Genomic DNA, 21,575 nt, shown 5'->3' on the forward strand with positions numbered 1-21,575 from the left:
ATCCGAAAGTAAACACATATTCAACTTGCAATTTCTCGTTGTAATGTGAACTCACGGAGAGAATAAAATGTTAATGATAATTAAACTTAAATTATTTTACCATGTATTCTTCTTCTTCTTGTTCGCATTTCAAGCTTATTACCAGGGCTCTACATTTTCGAAGCTCTAAAATAAACTCGTGTTTTTTTTTTCTCATACATACGTGTTCGACGCTTCATTTCTATAACGCCTAGCTAGACTATCAGCAAGAAATGATAGTGAAAAAGAAGCACGCTTAGAAGGAAACGCTGGCTGTGAAACTTCTCGTCGTTGCTTTGCTCATCGCTTTCAATGTAACTAACGTCGATTTTTTAGTTAAACGAACCTCATTATGGCTTTCAATCCCCTTTCACGAATACTCTATCACCGATCTTTCAATTTGTTTAAAATGCGTTATGTCCCGTTTCTGATAATTTTTTTTAGATAAATATATGGATGGAAGATAAATTAAAAATATTACGTGTACTCTTCACGTGTTTTCACGTGAGAAATGCTTTAAACGTGTTATTTCATTTTCCGTCATATACGTCATGAAACCTCTGTTGATGTGTTTCATGAAAGAGAAAACTATCAAAGTCGAGCGCTCTTTCGCTCATCCGTTTCACCGAAGCTTGAAAGGAAGACCAATAGAGCGACGGGAGAAAGAGAGACAAGCGATTGAACATTTGTTTGTGCACGCCGACTGAGGTTCTAGAATGCTGCGAAGCTGTTCGACTTTATCAGAAAAAGAAAGCCAGCAGTCTCTTCGTCGCATCGATTTGGTCGATTGAAGCTGATATTGTGACGCCCTGCTTATTACTTAGCGCATATTAGCTTATTGCGTGCTCTCAAATTAGTGTTCTAATGCACTTCCACAGTTATTAATTGAGAGCTTTCGATGCCAATACCAATGCATGAATTTATATATTGTGTGGCAAGCACAATGATACTCTATGCCCAGGGAAGTCGAGAAAATTTCCAACCCGAAAGATTCCCTCGACCGGACCGGGAATCGAACCCGCCGCCTCCGGCTTGGTAATACCGTGCCTTTGCTGACTAGGCTATGAGGCCTCTTTACCATGTCTGCGGTTGTCATATGGAGTTCCAGAGAGTACGAAACTGACTAATGCATGAGCAGTGCATCCTCAGGTTCGGTTGCCAAAGCAAGAATAATCACTGCTCTGTTATTTTACAATAATTTATATGTAAAGAGAAAGGATCGTCTACGGGTTGATTTTTATTTGGCTGTGAAATTATGAACACAAATTGAGAGCTTGGTGACATTGATTAAATATTCCTATTATTACTTTTTTTGTTGGGGGGAGTTGAACCACTGCGCCCATTATTTGATCTTTTGTGGTACCCCTTACTTAGTAATGAATAGGGAGCCTAGTTGTGAGCAGTAGTTATTCATTATTATATTATAATATGTATTTATAGCCCTAGGTCTATTCACATCCTTCGTAGGTAGTCGGTCATATGGTCTGTAAAAATTGTATTAAAGGGTGTCCACGATGAAATTGCCACACACAAAATTGATTCGCAAAATTCGAGTTTTCATCCGATTGCCATCAAATTTTCAGGGATTGAGAAATAACTATTAAACTTCATTTTACCATTTTACTCGTATTTTATTTACAGTCCATACGCAAATGCCCGCACCTTGGTTTTAACCCCGGCCATAAGATTCTGCACAACCTGTGAATCAACCGTTTTTTGCATGTAAACCCATACTTTCTTCAGTTCCTCGACTGTCTTCACTACCTTAGGTCGTTTAAGAAGGTGCTGCTTCATAATCGCCCAGTACTTCTCGATGGGGCGGAGCTCCGGAGTGTTGGGAGGGTTGAACATTTTCGGCACGAAATTGACCTTATTGTCCGCATACCACTTCAGCACGTCTGTTGAGACGCCGCTTGGACACCCCTAGTTAACGAGCATAGCTGCAGCATGACAGCTCGCGCGCTGGAGTGTTAGTAGTAGAAAGTACAAAACAATACAGATGATAGTGGAGATAGTACATAAGGAAAACAAAACAAAACAGATAGAAAAGGATAAGTTCGCCATTGCAACAAAAGTCGGTTGTTTACGGTGCAATTTGTAGCAATTAAATTCAACAGTAAAAGTGGTTTATTGAGTTCAATTTCGCAATTAGGTAACAGATAGTGCAACAAGAATCGGTCGGTTCAAATCGTGGTTCAAAGCTGTAAGTAGTGAGAAGAAGTGAGATTAATTCATTTACTTACCTGATTGTGTTTCTCCCAGAAAACCCACCAAACAGATTACGGTGAGGGTAGCGGTACTCAAGTTCGCCAAATTGAGGGAAATCAGAAAACGGAGTCTAGTGGTAAAGGAAACCACTTTGTTGTGAGTAATTTACTTAATTATTATTATGATTATTTATTGATGATAAATAAATTACAGTTTAAGCGTTGCATCAAAAAAAAGTTGCTGCTTTAAAAATTTGGTTTCCCTTCGGGAACATTCTTAAAAACAAAGTGACACTCAAAGTGTCCAAGTGAGAAGTCGGACCTGCCACAAAATGACATCCGATTCCGAATCCGTGAAGGACAAAACCGTCCTTAATCTCACGGAAACTCCGTGTGGGATTTGCGGTCCATCAACGTGCGCGGAAGAGATGATCGGCTGCGACGGGTGTTCCGAATGGTTCCATTCCCGTTGCGTGGGCATCTCGGAGGGCAAATCGATGAAGAAGTGGTACTGCCAAAGTAAAGCCTGTCAGGAGAAGGCCCAGGAGTACCAAAAGCAGAAGGACGCCAAGAAGCAGGCTCGGAGCAAGAAGCAAACTGACGAGTCTGACAAATCCAGCGTCAACTCTCGCTTAGGGGCGTCTAGCGTGGAGGCAAAAGTGCGGGCGCTAGAAGAACGTCAGAAGAAGCAATACGAAGAGCTGGCGGTGGAGCTGCAGCTGCGAAAAAAGGAAAGGGAGATGCAGCGTGCGTTCGAAAGTAAGAAGATGGAGTTGGAGCTGCAGATGCGCGCGGAAGAAGAAAAGGAGCAAAAGGCTTGGCAAGCGGAGATGCTCAAGAAGAAGATGGAGCAGATCAAGCGGATGAAGGCGAACCAGAAATCGTTCGAGGAACAAATGGCGGATCTTGATCAGGAGTTAGCAGGGCTTTCGGCCGTCAAAAAGCCCGTAGTAAATAAAGTAGTCCGAAACGAGATGCGAGCGGAACCTAGCGGTAAATACAACAAAAACCAGTTGAAGCTGAGTAAGGAGAACGTGAAGAAGCTACTCGATGACGACGAATACACCGATGAGCAAGACGACGAAGAAACTGACGATGAGGACGATCAAGACGACGACGAATCCGATGATACAAGCCTATCCGAAGCATCGCTGGAAGAGGAAATCGTGAAGCCGAAAAAGGTTAAGAGGATCGGACCGACAAAAGCCCAGCTGGCCGCGAGAAAGGGATTAACGTACAAACTTCCCAAATTCTCGGGCAATCCAGCGCAATGGCCATTGTTTCACGCGGCCTACAAAGCATCCAACGATGCATGTGGTTACATGAACCACGAGAACCTGATGCGATTGCAGGAAGCCCTTGAAGGTGACGCCCTCGAGCTGGTATCTGGTCAGCTGCTTCTTCCAGAATCTATTCCGAAGGTCATCGAGAAACTTCGCAGACATTACGGCCGTCCGGAGCAACTGCTTCAAAGTCTTCTAGACAAAGTTAACCAGCTGGAACCTCCAAAAGCGGATAACCTGTGGAGCTTTGTCCCATTTGGAAACACTGTGGAGCAACTCTGCGGACATCTGGAGGCCGCGGGACTTCGACATCATCTCGTCAACCCGCTTCTGATAAAATCTCTGGTTGCCAAACTACCCGATCGGGAAAAGCGTGAATGGGTTCACTACTGGAGAGGCAAGAAGGAACCAACGCTACGAACGCTAACGGATTTCCTGATGGACATCGTGTCGGATGCTTGCGAGGCCAATGTCGATATCGATTTCAAGCCATCATACCAGTCAAAAAGTGGGCCATCGTCCTGGAAGAAGACGCCGAAGGAGAAAGGTGCGCTGTACTGCCACAACGAAGCCAATGGTCCAGGTCCCAGTTCGAACGACCGGAAAAGATTGAAGCCATGCAATCAATGTAACAGCACGGAACACCGTCTTCGGCACTGCGCGGATTTCAGGAAGCTTCGGTATGCGGACCGGATGAAGGTAGTAACTCGCGACAAACTATGCAACGTGTGCCTCAATGATCATGGAGGGCATTGCAAGTTTAAAATCCGCTGTAACGTCAGCGATTGCAGGGAGTTCCACAATCCGCTGATGCATCCAGTGAGAAACGCTGTTGGAATGAGCGCACATATTCGTTCCAACTGCACGGTCATGTTCCGTATGGTTCCGGTACAGCTCCACTGTGGTGGAAAATCGATCACGGTGCTAGCGTTTCTAGACGAGGGTGCCTCCGTCACGTTGGTAGAGAAGAAACTAGTTGATCGGCTGGGCGTCGTCGGAGTACAGGAGCGATTGACGATCAAGTGGACGGCCGATATCACGCGCGAAGAGAAGGAGTCCCGGCGGATGAATCTGTGGGCGTCGGGTGTTAGTGCCGATGCGGGCAACAAGCTGCTGCTGCATAGTGTCCGTACGGTTGGAAAACTGATGCTGCCACGCCAGAGGCTGGATTTCAAAGAGCTTGCCGCACAATATCACCACATGCGAGGATTGTCAATCGAGTCGTACGACGGGCAACCGGAACTACTCATCGGACTGAACAATATTCACTCGTTTGCTCCGATAGAGGCGAAGGTTGGTGCACCGGCAGATCCGATCGCGGTTCGGTGCAAACTTGGATGGACGGTATACGGTCCAAGGCACTCCACCACGGTTGCAGCGGGAAATTACTTCGGATACCACCAAGGAACCACCAACGAGGACCTACACGAACTGCTTAAAAGCCATTACGTTCTGGAGGAATCGGTGGTGGCTGTACAGCAGGAGTCTACGGAGGATAAACGAGCACGGGAAATTCTCGAGCGGACGACCAAACGGATCGGCGAACGCTTCGAAACCGGCCTACTGTGGAAAACAGATGATCCACGGTTTCCGGAAAGTTTCCATATGGCCGTCAGAAGAATGAACCAGCTGGAGAGGCGTCTAGAGAGGAATCCGGAGTTACACAAAAACGTCTGCAAGCAGATCGACGAATATCAGGAGAAAGCCTATGCACACCTGGCTACCAAGGATGAATTAGCTGGAACTTCTCCCAACGAGGTATGGTATCTCCCACTCAGCGTAGTGCAAAACCCCAAAAAACCAGGTAAGATACGTCTTGTGTGGGATGCGGCAGCGACGGTGCAAGGGATTTCTCTGAATTCACAGTTGCTGAAAGGGCCCGACATGCTGGTTCCGCTGATCAAGGTTCTCTTCGGTTTTCGCGAATGGCGAATTGCGTTCGGTGGAGATTTGAAGGAGATGTTTCACCAAATGAAGATTCGCGCCGAAGACAAGCAAAATCAGCGATTCGTTTTAAGGAAATCTCCGGACGATTCGCCAAACATCTACGTCATAGACGTGGTGACATTCGGATCGACAAGCTCTCCTTGCTCGGCTCAGTTTGTCAAGAACCGCAACGCTGAAGAATTCGCCGCTCAGTATCCCGAAGCAGCTGCTGCCATCATACATCGCCACTACGTCGATGATTACTTCGACAGCGTCGACTCGGTGGAAAAGGCTGTGAAGTTGGCGCAGGAGGTGTGCTTGGTCCACCAGAAAGCAGGCTTCGAAATCCGGAACTGGGTTTCCAATGCCCCAGAAATTCTCCAGGCTCTGGGAGAGCCAAAGCCGCCCGTTCCAGTACACTTCGGGCGCGACAAGGAGACATCTAAGGAAAGAGTTCTGGGAGTCATCTGGTATCCAGACATGGATGAGTTCGCATTCTCGACGATGCATCGTGAGGAGTTGAAGCCGTACCTGTACGAAGGAAAACGACCAACGAAAAGGCTTGTTGCTAGCTATGTGATGGGATTCACCATACACGGCAAAATCATTATTCAACATCTGTGGCGTTCGAACTGCGATTGGGACCAAGAAATCGATGCCATTTCCTGGGAGTTGTGGAAGCGTTGGACAAATCTTCTGCCAGAGGTTGAACCTATCTGGATTCCACGTTGCTATATCGGTAGTGCCAAGGCTGCCGAAGTCGACTCGATGGAAGTACACATCTTCACCGACGCCAGCGAACATGGATACGGCTGCGTAGCATACTTGAGAGCGGTCATCGAAGGAGAAGTTCACTGCAGTCTGATGATGTCCCGGGCGAAGGTGGCGCCGATAAAACGTCAATCGATTCCACGACTGGAGTTGATGGGTGCTCGGATGAGTCAAACGATCCTGGGCACGCACTCTTATCAGATCAGTCGCACCGTTTTCTGGACGGACTCTCGCACTGTGTGCAGTTGGCTCAATTCCGATCAACACCGATATAAGCAATTCGTTGCATTCCGGGTCGGTGAGATTCAAGAGCTGACGAAGGTAGAAGATTGGAGATGGATTTCGACCAAGCTGAACATCGCAGACGTGCTGACGAAGTGGGGACAAGGTCCGCCGTTGCAAAGTGAAGGAGAATGGTTTAACGGGCCAGCGTTCCTGTATCGGTCGCAAGAGCAGTGGCCAAAGCAAGAGACGGTGATGAAGGGCTCGGATGGAGAGCGTGGTGAACCTAGCGGCGATGGAGGTAAGGAAAATCCTAGAATGCCGGATGTTACGGGCCGGGGTGTTGAGACGCCGCTTGGACACCCCTAGTTAACGAGCATAGCTGCAGCATGACAGCTCGCGCGCTGGAGTGTTAGTAGTAGAAAGTACAAAACAATACAGATGATAGTGGAGATAGTACATAAGGAAAACAAAACAAAACAGATAGAAAAGGATAAGTTCGCCATTGCAACAAAAGTCGGTTGTTTACGGTGCAATTTGTAGCAATTAAATTCAACAGTAAAAGTGGTTTATTGAGTTCAATTTCGCAATTAGCTAACAGATAGTGCAACAAGAATCGGTCGGTTCAAATCGTGGTTCAAAGCTGTAAGTAGTGAGAAGAAGTGAGATTAATTCATTTACTTACCTGATTGTGTTTCTCCCAGAAAACCCACCAAACAGATTACGGTGAGGGTAGCGGTACTCAAGTTCGCCAAATTGAGGGAAATCAGAAAACGGAGTCTAGTGGTAAAGGAAACCACTTTGTTGTGAGTAATTTACTTAATTATTATTATGATTATTTATTGATGATAAATAAATTACAGTTTAAGCGTTGCATCAAAAAAAAGTTGCTGCTTTAAAAATTTGGTTTCCCTTCGGGAACAACGTCCTTGGAGTAGTGGCATGAGGCCAAATCCGGCCAGAAGATTGTTGGGACGTTGTGGGCCTTCAGGAGAGGAAGCAGCCGCTTCTGGAGGCACTCTTTTATGTACACCTGTCCGTTCATCGTGTCCTGGGTCACGAAAGGTGAACTCCGCTTCCCGCACGTGCAGATGGCTTGCCAAACCAGGAATTTCTTCGCAAATTTGGACATCTTCTGAGTGCGGACATGCTCCGGAACGCTGAACTTATCCTTGGCCGTGAAAAACAGGTTGCCGGGGATCTGTTTGAAGTCGGCCTTCACATATGTTTCGTCGTCCATGATGCAGCATTCAACTTTCGTCAGCATGTTGAGGTACAACTTCCTGGCACGGGTTTTGGCGGACTTGTTCTGCTTCTCGTCGCGATTAGGGGCCTTTTTTACCTTGAACGTTCGAAGCCCAGCCTTAGTTTTGGCCTTCTGGACAAAACTTCGGCTTAGGTGCAGCTTCTTAGCCACATCCCTAACGGAGGCGTTCGGATTTCGGTTGAAGGCCCCAACTACGCGGTTGTGATTTTTGGTGTTGTACGGAATACTTTTTCCTTCACTTCTGGGCTTCCGATCGGTGGTCAACCGTTCCTCGAACCGCTTAATCACTCGCGACACCGTGGAATTCGCGATTCCCAACGTTTTAGCGATGGAACGATGCGAGAGATCCTTGTTCTCGTGATGAATGCGCAAGATTTTATCACGCACGAGCTGTTCTTTCGACTCCATTTCCGCGAGTTTTGATAACAGGACTTTAAAACTTGCAGGATGTAAATAATGCACTATGAACTAAATCCACCCAAATTTTCATTAAATTCTACCCAACGGTTAAAAAGTTAGAGCAATTTCATAGTGTGGCGATTTCATCGTGGACACCCTTTAGTATCAAGTTCTGTTGTAAGTGCCATGAGTTTGCTATTCTTGATATTTTCGAAAGCTTACCCTGCTGCTCATTTTAAACTAACCTTAATTTACGCTACGGTATAATAAAGCACATCACGTTGTAGCTTCTTAGGTTAAAATAACGAAGTTTTGTGGACAGGAATTTTTCTGAAAACCGACTGGAAAGTCAGGGAAAGTTAGGGAATTTTATTTTCGACTTTGTCAATTTTGTCAATATCGCGCGAAAGTCGGTCAATGACAATGACAAATCTCAGCACTGCATAGTGGTCGATTTTTGAATGTTTTGACAGCTGATTATTTGGAAAGCTTTCCTCTTACAGTGGTAATAGTTTTGTTACGATTCATTAAGATTAAAAAAAAATTGTGACAGATGGAAGCCGAAAGAAAGATTGTTCGTAAGGATCACAGTAAGTGTCGTAGTGGAGCTTACGATCGGCAACTGCATTGGAACAATTAGAGCAAACCCAGGACTACTATAATTCCAACATCCGTCTACGCGAAGGCTATCGTTCTTATCGTGCCAGCAAGCAGCCAAATCAGACACTGAAACAGAACTGTATGGCCAAAACACGTCCGAGCGCGTTCGAGTTATATAGAGAGGTTCTCACGAGTAACCCAGGATGCTTACTGATGGACGACGAAACTGATTGACTTTGGGCAGCTTTTCCCGAGGAGATGTCCCCAACAAATATATTTTTTTGCTGATGAGTTCCCTAGAATTTTTTTTTGATTTGGCCAGCGATTTTCAGCTGCGGACAAAAAACTCAAGTTTCTGTTACAAATGAGTCTATAAACTCGAAGCGCTACAAGGAAGAGCGCCTGAAAAAAAACGCATTCTTCCATTCATCAAAGCACACAAAGACTGTAAAGTTTTGGCTAGCTGCCAATACAGTCGATAGACACTTCAGTGGTACCGTGACAACAGGGTGAATTTCATCGAAAAAAACCTCAACCCACCTCAATTTCGCTAAATCGAGAAATATTGGGCAATTGTTAAGCGGAAGCTAAAAAAGGCTCGGGATGCTGCTCTTCATCTCGATAGTGGAATAAAAGGGCCGTTCAAGTTGACGAACAGAGTGTCCAAAAGATGCATTTGAAGAAAAGTTCGTCATTTCATCAAAACCAAATCGGAGTAAGACTGATGATATTTTTTCCTGAAAGGGCAACAAAAAAAAAACTTCATTTTGACTGCTCAACCGTTTTATTTCATCAAAGCAATCCCGAGATAGAGCTAGTTTCTTGCGTCCAGATATTAATCAAGTTTTAAAGCACACGGGATGTCTCCAATCAGTAAACATCAGGTCACCCTACCTACGACACTGCTTCGAAATAGTGTTTTTATTTATGTATTGTAGATTTGTTTTTAAAGACTTTCGGCTCTGTAAAGTTTTATTAAGACGTTGAGTTTTACCAAATAAATTGACAAAAACAAATTATCAATCAAAGAACACATTTTAACGTTTTTTTTCTTTAAATAGAATGATGTCTTGTTATAATGTATAGCCTATCCGAAACAATTCATGTGTCAATGAATAAAAAGGTGAAAAAAAATGTTTAACTAGATAAACAATAGTGGAATTGAACCAGTAATCGCACTATTTAAATTTTGCTACAGATTTGGCATCTACCAGTCATAGCGTATGTGATTTAAATGGGTAGGACCGAAAACTGTTTCCATTGCGCATATTTTGCCATAACTGGCTCACTTACCCTACTTGTTAAGTATTTGATTGTAACTGAAATGGTCTAATTGACTAATTTTTTATCGAATATCTGGATTGGTGAAAATTAAACCCGAGATAACAGCAATAAATTGCACTGACATTATTTGAAAAGGAACAGCGTTAGGTAAGAAGGCACAATCGAATCAAACCATAGAAACGCGGTGTATTAAAATGGCGACTTGAAGAAGTGCTTGAAAAAAAAAAGAAAAAAAAAATGGAAATCATATGTTTTTGCTGTTTGTAAAGGTTTACTACTTGCACGTTGTGTCTTTGTGTGCGTTCGATACCGCAAATAATTGGTATACATAAAAATGCACATTGTCCAGCACAGCTGATGACCCTCTCGCGTTTTGCTGGCGTATCTCTTTGCAATTTGACTTGGCTCTCGCACGAATGTTTTTGTTGACGTTTTCTCGCGCGTGTTTATTTGGATCCCGCGAGCAAAACAGGAGACCGTTTTACTTCCAGCGAGCGCATGAATCAGGTGTTGGATGGAAGCCTCTCGCTCTCTACCTTGGGTAGCTGCATATGTACGTAGAGCAGAAAAAAGAGCAACTGTGGCGAACAAAGAACTTTCCTTCATAATCATCGTTCGTACATATTTGCTCGTGGTCGAGCGACCCAGTGATGAAATCTTCGCGGCAGACAGTCTGTTCAATCGTTGATGCGATATTTATGATACTTTTAAGTGAAGTTACAATCAAGCAATTATGAGCTTCTTGATAATAAACTCGATATATTTCATCAATTGGAGTGCAGTATTTAGCAATGAAGTCTTACCCAATTTAATGATGAACAAAATATGTTTTTGTTTAGCCGGCTTCAGTACTGACAACATGTTTATATGACCTTAGTTTCATCCCTGATGTTCGTTGCAGTAAAGCGAAAGTAATATAAAAATGCATTGAAACATTCAAACTGCAAAAACCTACAAGTGGTATTAGATCAACTTCCACCAACTAGAGTACAACATGCCAACTACTTGTTTGCAACTAAATCCTTCTTACCTTTTCCGTTTGACACATTCCAACACCTTCAGCTTTTCCCAGCCTTCCTCCGTTTTCACCCAGGCTTCGCCGGGTGATCTCCAATCCTTCGAGATGAAAGGCATTTTCGCTGCTACAGCTGGTGTTACACTCCTGGCAGCGCTTTCAGTGCGGGTCGAGTATCAATCAAAAGCCGACTTTCGCAATTCAATGGCGAGAAGGAAAATTGAAAGACCACGCGCACCACCCGACTAAAAGTGTGAAATCACTCACTCACTATTTTCTTCTATTGTGTTATAATAGCTGCAAAACAAGAAAAAAAAAACCATATGCACACACTTTTAAACACGGGAATGCTTAATTTTCCTGCTTCACTTTGCACACTGATTGCTTCCTGATTGATTTGGTATCGCTTCGATGATTTTTTCCTCGATTCACTTTTCCTCTCTTCTCAAGATTAAGGTGGTTTAGCAAAAACTTGTGCAATAACACTCTGCTAGCGGTTTCTTGATGCAAACGTACATATATTTCGATCGAAAAGAGGTGACCCTTGATTGCAAACACGCACACACTTTCAGACGAGGTGGTCGGTGGAATATTTATCCAGTTGTTGGCAATAGAACGTTCACTTGAGAGAGCAATGATCGAAAGGTAGGGTTTCCGGTACCGGGAGAAATAACGATCGGTTGGATCGATTATTATTAGCATTAAACATCGTTCAAAGTTCAAGTCAGATGGAATATGATATATTAACGTGAATAAATGTATTTTTAGCTATCCAGAACATTTTAAAGTGATAAGCATTAACAAATTTCAAAGCCTCTGCACATAGGCTTCATCTATACCGTAGGAGCCGAAATTCGTACATCTAAGAAATGAATCAAAATCCGTACATTTAATACAAAACTACCCACTTTTTGTATGAAGTGCACGGATTTCAATCCTGTACGGATTTTGGTCTCCACGGGATAAGTTGTTTTATGACGCAAAATCTTTGAGAAGTATTTGATGAATTTAAAAAAAGTTAAAACCCATATTTACAAAAAAAAATACACTCAAATATTCTTTCTTTCGCAGAAGGTTTTTTGCTGTTTTGCAATTTTGAGGGAATTGGTTGAATTAATAATAATACGAGAAGCATTGCAGAGTGAATTCAGAGAGTGTTCTGCAGAAGATTTTCAAGCGTAAATATTATGGAGGAAATTTAAAAAAAATATCAATTTTTTCAACAGAAAAATGTCAAGATTTTAGAAATTGAAATCCTGAGGCTTAGATTTTTAAAGATTTTATGCTTAGAAAATTATATAATCCTGGATTTAAATATTCCTAAAATGGAAGGGAGAAGATTAGCGAAAGTGAGAAGTTTTCAAGATCCAAAACTAACAAAAATAATTGAAACGCCGAACTTTGAAATTTAAGGTTGCGAACTTGAAATTAATCAAATAGCTGAGACTTCATTCTTTTAATTTTGGGATTGTGTAACTTTGGAAAGTTCTTAGATGAATAGTTTCTGGTGATGTTTGCCCGTAATTTTGGAACTTTTCCGATTATGCGATATAGGGGAAATGGATGTAATGTCGGCCTAAATGTCTCTAATTTGGACTCATACATACATTGAGCAATCGACTAAATTTTCAATAGCGACTGAAAATATCCATTAGTACCGTCCCAATGAAGCGTTCATCTAGATAAAATTTATAAATAGCAGATTTTTAGCGATGGACCCAATCTTAGATCCATAGACCAACATTAGAGCCATTTCCCCTACATCACAATTAAGCATAACACCAAAAGCCGAAAGGATCACAAATGGGTCATTACTAAGATAGCAACCTGTGTTCGAATTCTTCAAAATTTGTCTGTATTTTAACTTACCTGAAGATTTAATCAAAAATCTTTACAAGATTGTATTAGAATATTTTCAAACATTTTCTTTTGAATGTTTTTGCAGCGTTTATTTCAGCATTCTTCTAAAATAAGATTGAGATTCTCTCTGACAGTCCCTAAAAAACCATGACATTCATCCTTAGATTTTCTTAGCTTTGTCTACTGTGTTACCTGACTTATTTATAACGAATATACGTTGTATACGAGTACCCCGAACACAATGTTTGACTCGTTTAATTTTGCATAGCATTTGCAATGTAAAATTAGACGAACTATACGTTGTATTCGGAGTACTTGTATACAACGTATATTCGTTATAAGTCAGGTAACACAGTACACATTTAATCTAGCTCGGTAAAATCTCCAACAGCCGATTATCTCGGCATTTACTTTTGCTGATATATCTCCAAAATATCTGTTTGTTAGCTGATATCTCAGCAAAATGATATTTGTAAGCTAAGTCTCGGCAATTGTTTTATTGAATCTAAGCAAAACAAATTGCAGAACTACTGGGCTGTTGGAATCTCGGCGAAAATTTTTAAGTGGGTAGGAATTTTCTTAAGATTCCTGCTGTAATTATTTTCGAAATTCAATTTAATTCTCCTTTGGATCCAAAAAAAAAAAAAAATCACTTCAGAATTGTCTTGATGCTTTTTAGAATTATCTCTCCTCTAAATTCTTCTGCATTCCTTAAAATTCTCAACAAAATTCGTTTCGTGGTGGCCTTGGAATTTCTCTGAATTTTCATTAAATTATCAGCAGAAATTCTTTGGAACTGTACGCTCAAAATTCGATTTACATGGATTTTTCACGGATCCTGGTTTCATCTTCACAATTGATTTGAAATTTTCTATAGAGCTATTAAAAATTTTTGCTCTGAACTCACACAAGTGACATGCAGTTAAAGTCTAAAATCATTAAAAGTTCTTTCCAAAACACCCTTTGATTTACTCATCCGTAGTTTTTTTTTGTGTTTTCTCTAAAAAATCCTGGTGTTATCCATTTTTAAATCTTCTCAAAATTCCTTCGAAAAAACAATTTAGTCTAGTCCTTGAATCTTTAGAATTTGAAAAGGTAAAACATCTTATTTTTTGCAAAAAAAGGTTAAGTAAATGGGGGTTATTTCAAGAGTCGAAGTGACTTTCGTCACTAATGCAATGATAAAAGTCACGTCGTGGTCACGTGACTCTATGTGCAAATCAAATGGAGAGTTACATAACCACGAAGTGACTTTTCTCACTTCACTAGTTGCAAAAGTCACTTCGACTCTCGGAATATTCTCCAATTTTTTTCCCGATCTGTCATCGAAATTCCCGGTGACTTCGAATTTCCGTTTTTTCCGATTTTCCAGTGCGCTTCTTTGATATTTTATGAGATCTTAGACTGAATGATTTTTTTTCAGCCAGTTAGGAAGTTCATCTCATACTTAAATAAATATTAAACTACAATTTTAATGGTTTTGATTGTACATTCAATCTCTTAAATCTGATCATCATGTATTTAAATCGTTTGTGGAAATAAAGTTGTTGTTTTACCAAAAATAACATTTTTTTACGCAATTAGAAACCAGCTTTCTTAAAATCAAACTTTAAATGTTTGGCTAGATGCGTCCAGAAAAAAACTGGAAGAATCCAGTTTAAACTGGAATGTTGACATCACTGTTCTGTACATACACCTGTGTTCAATATAATAGCAGCGCATGCCGATTCCCATACAAAATGGTCAACTTTGACAAGTTGAAACTTTGTTCTCTTAAGATCAATTGAGCTGAAACGTTCGCCACAGAACTACATATATGTTCAATTTTACGATTACAAAATATCAGAACAATTTTACCTAGTGTCTCACTTTCCAACAGGTGCTTCCAAAAATTTGGTATTTTGCAAGGGGTGCGACACATCTAAATCTCGATTTTATGGTAGAAAAATCTCACACTAGCGAATCAATCTACGAACAATCTTTTTTCATCTCTTGTATCTAAACCCATCTACTAGCTTCGCTCTTTACCTTTTTGCAGGAAATTTTTAAAATCACAATCAATCGTGTTTCTATCTATTAAGCGCGAGTGCATCTCACAACAGCAACGCAAAAATTTCCTGGATCTTAGATATAGAGTCGCCCCCCCTCGGTATTTTGTAATCGTTAAATTAAACATATTTGTAGTTCTGTGGTGAACGTTTCAGCTCAATTGATCATAAGTTAACAAAGTTACATCATGTCAAAGTTGATCATTTTGTATGAAAATTACACGATATACACGATATAAAGAAAATCGTGATAATTTTTCCTAAAATAACTATAAGCAATTCGTGCTATTAAAATAATTTCTGTAATTTTCGCAACATCATTTAATGTTTCCACGATTTTCACGACTGAAAGTTCAAATACGCGAAAATAGCGGAATCCGCTACGCTCAGAAAAACAAGCGTCAATATTTGTCACAACGCCTGATACGTATCATTTGAAAAAGGCCTATTATCTTTTCTATACAAAACTTGTATGGCTCTTTTCGCGCGAACCGAAGTACGCCCACGCAAACCAAGAACACTATCGGAAACGGGAGAACTTCATAACTTATCTTAAATTACGTTTTTATTACAAGGATAACTCTTCGACTGAAGTGAATTAAAGAATATAACACTTCCGAACATCTTTTTATAGAAGGCAGTGTCAAAATCTAGAGAAAATTCATGAAGTCTCATGGGTAGCAAACTTGAATTTAACAGCACATTCATCAGAACAACACTATTAGAATGAACCAGCTCTCAAGTTTTGACCGACGCACGGAGGGGTATTTGGAAAATCTAGCTGGCCAAAACCCATTTTTTCAAAAGGGGGCTAACTATCAATAAAGTAGTGCATTGGAAACGTTAATAATAGGTGAACAATACCCTATACTTGTTTTTCTCTTTTTCGTTTCTGTTTGCTTGCCGTAGCAGTTCAAAGTTGGCTTACGAGTTGGTCGTGTGATTTCGTACAATTTTGTTTTGCGTCGTTGAGGACTCTGTTCCGCTAATCATCCCAAATTATATATTTGAAAATACATCTAGGATGGACTCTATTCAGGCAGGTAATTGAGAACACATTAATTTGAATCAAGCATGAGTTATCAACGGTGTTTTAAATAAGTAGCAAAAAAATGCAAAAATAGATAAATTTGTTTTGTATTCGGGTGGATTTGGGCGATGTGAATCAGTATAAGTTGATGCAAGCTGTCTTTGTTTATCGTTGCCACAAAAAATAACCCTGCCGCTAACTGCCTCCGAGTACGCTGGAGGCATTCTTTTAATTCAATTATATAGTATTTTGATGAAATTTATATTTAATTGCACCACAAGTAAACATGTTTAAACTTTATGTATTGCATAATAGTCTCGTTTGTTTAAAGAATATATTTATAGTTATGTGCCAAAATTTCAGCTCAATTGGTCATTACAGAATAAAGTTACAACATGTCAAAGTTGTATAAAAATCGTGCCATTTGATTGGCTGCAGTTTGAATGTTATTTACTGGTACGAGTAAACACTTTCACTTTCTTCGTGGATATCTCGCAAAACAAAAACACCACTGAGCACACTGCCAAACCGTATCCATTGCCCATTGCTGCAATTATAACGATCCAAAATAAATTAGAAAATGCCAGATATTAACTGAGAAATGTTGTTTTTTATATCTTATAAAATTTCATTAAAGGTAATGCACTAAATCATCAGGTTAAATTTCAATGAAAGGGTAAGAAGTACTTTTGGACGCTATAATTGTATAAAACTCCATATGGAATAATATAACTAGGTAAACGAAATTTTGTTACACCTCAGTCTGTGCACTAGGAGTACTACAGGCCAAGCAGAGCAGATTACGTTTTTGCAAGATGGATCAGTTCGGTCGACAATCAACAGAATTATTATTTCTGTTCATTATTTCTGCTGCTGATGCTGCTGCTGAACGGTTGAAGCAGTACCTGTACTGTTCCGTTTACTGACGCTACATACGATCAAACTGCTTATTCTCATTTATTGAGTGCACACTTGAAAATCGGAATAACTCACTAGCGATAGTCGATTTTACTCTCGTTCTGTACGTTGAACATATTTAGTGTAGGAACCGGAAGTAATGCACTTTATAGCGCATTATTTTGCGATTACAGTGCACTACTCCCGAAACTGTGTTTAACGTACAGAGCGAGCGTAAAATTGACTGTCGCTAGTGGGTTATTTTGGCTTTCTATTGTACCGATTATATCGTCTGGAAATAGGTAGCACAATAGTTTTCAGTTTGCTTCGTATTATTGCGCGTTTCACACCAAATTGGACTAATAAGCGCGTTTTCACTTATTAAAAAGTGTGATAAAACTGCAAGTTTACGTCTAATCGTCTTGGTGTCTTCGGTGCACTTATTCCTTATGATGCAAGCAATAAGTGCTCTGAAGTTCGTAGAACTTCTCTGAAACCTGTAAAACTTTCCCGAATTTTATAGAACTTGCATGAAGTTCGAAGGCCTTATCTGAAGTTCTTAGAAATAGAACTTTTATATTGAACATGTTGAACAGGTACTTCAAAGTAGTCACTGCTTAAGTCTGCTATCAATTAAGCACAAATCATACATGCAATTGATTCGAGAAAAATAAATAAATACAAAATATATTTACTAAATTCTCAGGGTAAATTTTGTTCATCAATGTTTAGTTGTGTGAAAATTTAGCTTGAACAAAATGGTTAGTTTTGACCTGATTATAAAAAGAAACTTTGACATACATAAAATTTAGATCCTATTTAAATTATACAAACAAGATTATTTTCCTGGTGGACTTATGAAATTCCTGGTTTTTTCCCGGTTTTTCATGGTGAAAATGATATTAAACAAGAATGAAGGTTTGTTTTTCAAACCAGCAGTGGGATCTAAAGTGAGCCTGTTGTTAACAATTAAAACAAAAAATAAATTAAGTAGTATATTTATAATTTTATCAGGGTGACGTTCTACGGCCTAACAAGCTAAATTGCTATTATGTCGTCAGTTCTCAACAGATTTTATTGAAACAACTTTCAATCGATCAGCAATTGGTTCTAGTTCCTAAGATGTGTTCAGATTGAGTTTAATTTGTGTATTAATTTTAAAATATTTAACAATACAGCGATCTAAACAATGAATATCGGCTCCGCAAAGTTGGCAAATGAGCCTGGAAAAATAAAAACCTTATAAAAAAATCAATGCAGTGGCGTAAGTACTGAAAATATGAACTTACTTACTTCATTTTAAAACATTTAATTGAAAAAAAGTATTCTAAAATTTTACGCATATGCAAAGTAGAACCAATTTCAGGACTAGGTATTTAAAGTTGCTTCATTCAAATTTATTGAGAGCTGACGACATGATTTAAATTTAAACATTTTAGGTCGTAAAACGTCAGGCACGTAAGTGCCAAACTCAGTGCTGCGTGCTGTCAAAAATGTCAATTGACGTAAGATATTGGTCTAGCACAACACGTTGTTAAGTAAAATAACCATACAAATGTTATTAGGGAAAAGTTGAAAATCTTACATTTATCTCAATAAATCAATTTTTTGTATGACCGTTGCATTGTTTTGATATTACTGATGAAGAGCTTTGAGTGTGTTCGTTTATTTCCTTTTAATTCCGTTATAATTCTAGAGTAACATTTGAAATGGGCCTATGTCCAAAACGTAAACAAATCGGGTTTTGATACCATTCTTTAGCACCGCTTGATAGCTACTAATCGTGTAAGAAAGTTCCGCATAATCGAGAAAAATCATTAAAAATAACTCGATTTTCGAAACGGCCGATCAACGAAATTTTTCGATTCATTAATAAGCCCGCACGCTGAAACGGCCAACCATTCATTTATTTCATTTCATTGATAAGCCTAGTGACGTAGAAGGGCCGATGATTGAAAAATTTCAAACCAAAGCTAGGCCCTACTGCTTGAGGCAGGGCCGATGATTTGTTTTGAATTTATTTGACGTTGCGAAAAGGCTTAGCAAAGGGCCTACCATTTCTGATGACAAGCACAACGGCTTAACAAAAAGGGCCTATCCATTGTAAGATTCCCAAAAAAGGCTTATTAATTTATGAAATTATATTGTTATCGATTTTCACATATTTTTGAAAGCTTTTCGTATATTTTGGCTGTTGTATACTGAGATACAGTTACTATTGTTATTGTGAACAATATAAATGCCTAAAATACTTCAATTTTCTTAAATATGAATTGAATAATGGCGGTCAAAATTTAAAATTCATTTTCTGGTTTGTTTACGTTTTGGACATAGGCCCATTTCAAATGTTACTCTAGAATTGCTTATCTTTTGACAGATACGCGTATTTCGTCAACTACTTGCAGACTTCATCAGTGCCAACACCACTTGACGAAATACGCGTATCAGTCAAAAGATAAGCAATTATAGCGGAATTAAAAGGAAATAAACGAACACACTCAAAGCTCTTCATAAAGGGATTCCGTTAAGAGGTTCGACACATTTAAAAGATTACTGATGAGTTTTCTAAATAACGGTACTCTATTAGCTGGTGTATATAAGAAACATTGCTAAAACTTTGTATATCAGTGTTGCCTTTACAATGTCAACGTCCTTTCAGGCGTAACATTTGATAACGGCACAAAAACTTTTGTAAACAAAAATTGTAAGGCGAGTTACACAGAAAGGGAAAAAATTCCCCCAGTGGATGATGTTGTTGGTTTACGTGGGCGTTCTTTGGTTTGCGTGTAAGGGGCCTTACAACTTTTGTTTACAAAAGCTTTTGTGCCGTTATCAAATGTTACACCTGATTTGCGCACTGGCGGAATTGAGTCGGATGATATTGATATTCTGTCTGAACTGATACTGACATCAGGTGGCTAGTGAAAATCAGCATTTTGTAGGTATTGATATTGATATTTTGCAGCACTGGCCAATCTCTGTTTATCCCTGCACGCATTCTAAATTTGTTTAAAATAATCATGATTTTGCAAAACTCTTTTTAATAAGATTCAAATGCTTCTCATGTAGTCTACACGGATAGAAATCTCCGTATACCTTTTGGTAAATTTATATTGCTGATTATTCATCAAATGTGTAAGTCAATTAATAAGCAGACGCCTTGCAAAAAGTTAATGAAGATCATGTGTCGAATGAAATGTATAAGCGGTCACACATACCTTTTATGCATTCTTATAGGTCCTATGTGGTTTGTCTTATAAAATGTATAAGGCTGATGTTTTGGCAACAATGTATAAGTGAAACACATGAATAAAACAATTGATTTTCGTTTCGTGTAGTCTTTCCCTAAAACAAAAATAATCGAGAAAATAACAGTAGTATAAATAGGATAGGTATTACCTAATCATCCTATTAACTTGTGAAAAAATAAAATTAAAAATATGAGAGGTGGTAATCGAACCATTTACCGAAACGTATTGCTTTTTCGGCCGGTACTGTAAACCCTAAGCCAATCAATGCCCAAGTGTATGTTCTAGTGCTATTACTAATCTTCCATTCGCTTTATGTCTGAAGTTATTGCATTTTCCTGACCCTAATTCAAACGATTCCTCACCTGATTTTTTTCAACCGCACCGAGCGAACGATAGATGTATGCAATGACTTTCTTTCGGATTTTTCCTGGTCGTTTTTCCACCAATTCTAAAAATGGCCTCTAAGATGCGATGCAGTGCCAGTCTCGACTAGGAATTTTCGACGGCTGCCGTTGAAAGGTTGAACTGCAGCAGCAACAGAACAGCACAAGTAATTCACAATCTTCACACTCGAATGCAATAATCTATTCACGGGCAATGACTGAAATCTATTTTCCTCGTGTTTTTAGTCCAGCGTAAAAAACGACGACGCAAAATGTTCCACACTATTTTGTGGTACTATTTTCTGCGCTGCTGGCCCTTGTTTTCTTCCTGCTGTCTACTAACAACGCACTTTGTGCTACAACGGATTTGAAAAGGTAAACTGCACGCTCTCAGCTGCTAGCGACTACTGATGTGAACTGAAAGACGAGACGGCTCCGATCAGATCTGCAAACCGTGAACGACCAGCGGTTCCGGAGAGTTCCTCCGTCGTCTCTCTGATTTTGTCTCTTTTACGTTGTTGTCTTTCTCGCCAGACAGATGATTTTGTGTACAAACATTTCTTTCAAGAGAATAATAAAAAGGTGACCAATGCTCGATTCCGTTCCAACATGGCTGCGTACTGATTTGACAATAGTGTCAAAAATGTGACAGCTGCACATGTTTGTTATGTCACTGAGCGACAGTGCAGTTTGTGTGGTTTTACGTGACTAGCCGATTCCGATGTAAAAGGTGAAAAAATCGCGAAATTCTTTAACCTGTGCAAAAAGTTCTCCATTTTCCTCATATTCTACAATGTCTCCGGGTCCAGAACAGCACGGATTGAAAATCGACGACACAACCAAGAAATTGAAAAAGTCGGAGATCGATTTTATGCGTCTGATTGAACAGCAGAACTTGCAACGGGTCCAGAAGTTGCAACGCCAGCGGAGGAACAGCAAAATCACTGCCCTCTCGTTGGGCGGAACCGTTCTCGGGATTTATCTCTACTCTATGTATTCCGTAAAACAGGAACGATTCTTGGACGATTTTGAGGAACCTTTGAAGGTGGAAGTACCGCAAAAGCAATAAGCGGACAATTTCTTCTTTTATAGAATTTAGGTAACTACTGCAAGC

The 21,575-nt window shown here is 39.9% G+C and overlaps 2 protein-coding genes across 5 annotated transcripts in view; one reads left to right on the plus strand and one right to left on the minus strand.

Annotated features, from left to right (window-relative positions):
• The window catches only part of LOC135708024 (F-box only protein 25), a 36,836-nt gene extending 15,910 nt beyond the window's left edge, over positions 1-20,926 (minus strand). Inside the window, exons 1-2 of one of the 4 annotated variants that reach the window (XM_065229986.1) lie at positions 20,441-20,926; positions 11,008-11,237 (exon numbers count right to left, since the gene is read on the minus strand). In XM_065229986.1, coding sequence (XP_065086058.1) covers positions 11,008-11,111 — 104 coding nt within the window. In that variant the 5' untranslated portion in view covers positions 11,112-11,237; positions 20,441-20,926. Of the gene's footprint in view, positions 1-11,007; positions 11,536-20,440 lie in introns of all 4 variants that reach the window. The other 3 variants (XM_065229965.1, XM_065229979.1, XM_065229973.1) reach the window with 3 other exon arrangements.
• A 233-nt stretch (positions 20,927-21,159) lies between these two features.
• On the plus strand, positions 21,160-21,530 carry Ccdc56 (Coiled-coil domain containing 56). The gene has a single exon (XM_065229628.1). The coding sequence runs from the start codon at positions 21,255-21,257 to the stop codon at positions 21,528-21,530; it is 276 nt and encodes a 91-aa protein (XP_065085700.1). The 5' UTR covers positions 21,160-21,254.
• Positions 21,531-21,575: the final 45 nt, after the last annotated feature.

This window comes from Ochlerotatus camptorhynchus, unplaced genomic scaffold (genome assembly GCF_037179485.1).
Source record: "Ochlerotatus camptorhynchus isolate MF236.1 unplaced genomic scaffold, CSIRO-AGI_Acam_v1.1 ptg000025l, whole genome shotgun sequence".
NCBI classification, from domain to species: domain Eukaryota; kingdom Metazoa; phylum Arthropoda; class Insecta; order Diptera; family Culicidae; genus Ochlerotatus; species Ochlerotatus camptorhynchus.

Coding starts and splice junctions, on each gene's coding strand:
- Ccdc56 (XM_065229628.1), top strand. CDS start 21,255: ATGTCTCCGGGTCCAGAACAGCACGGATTGAAAATCGACGACACAACC.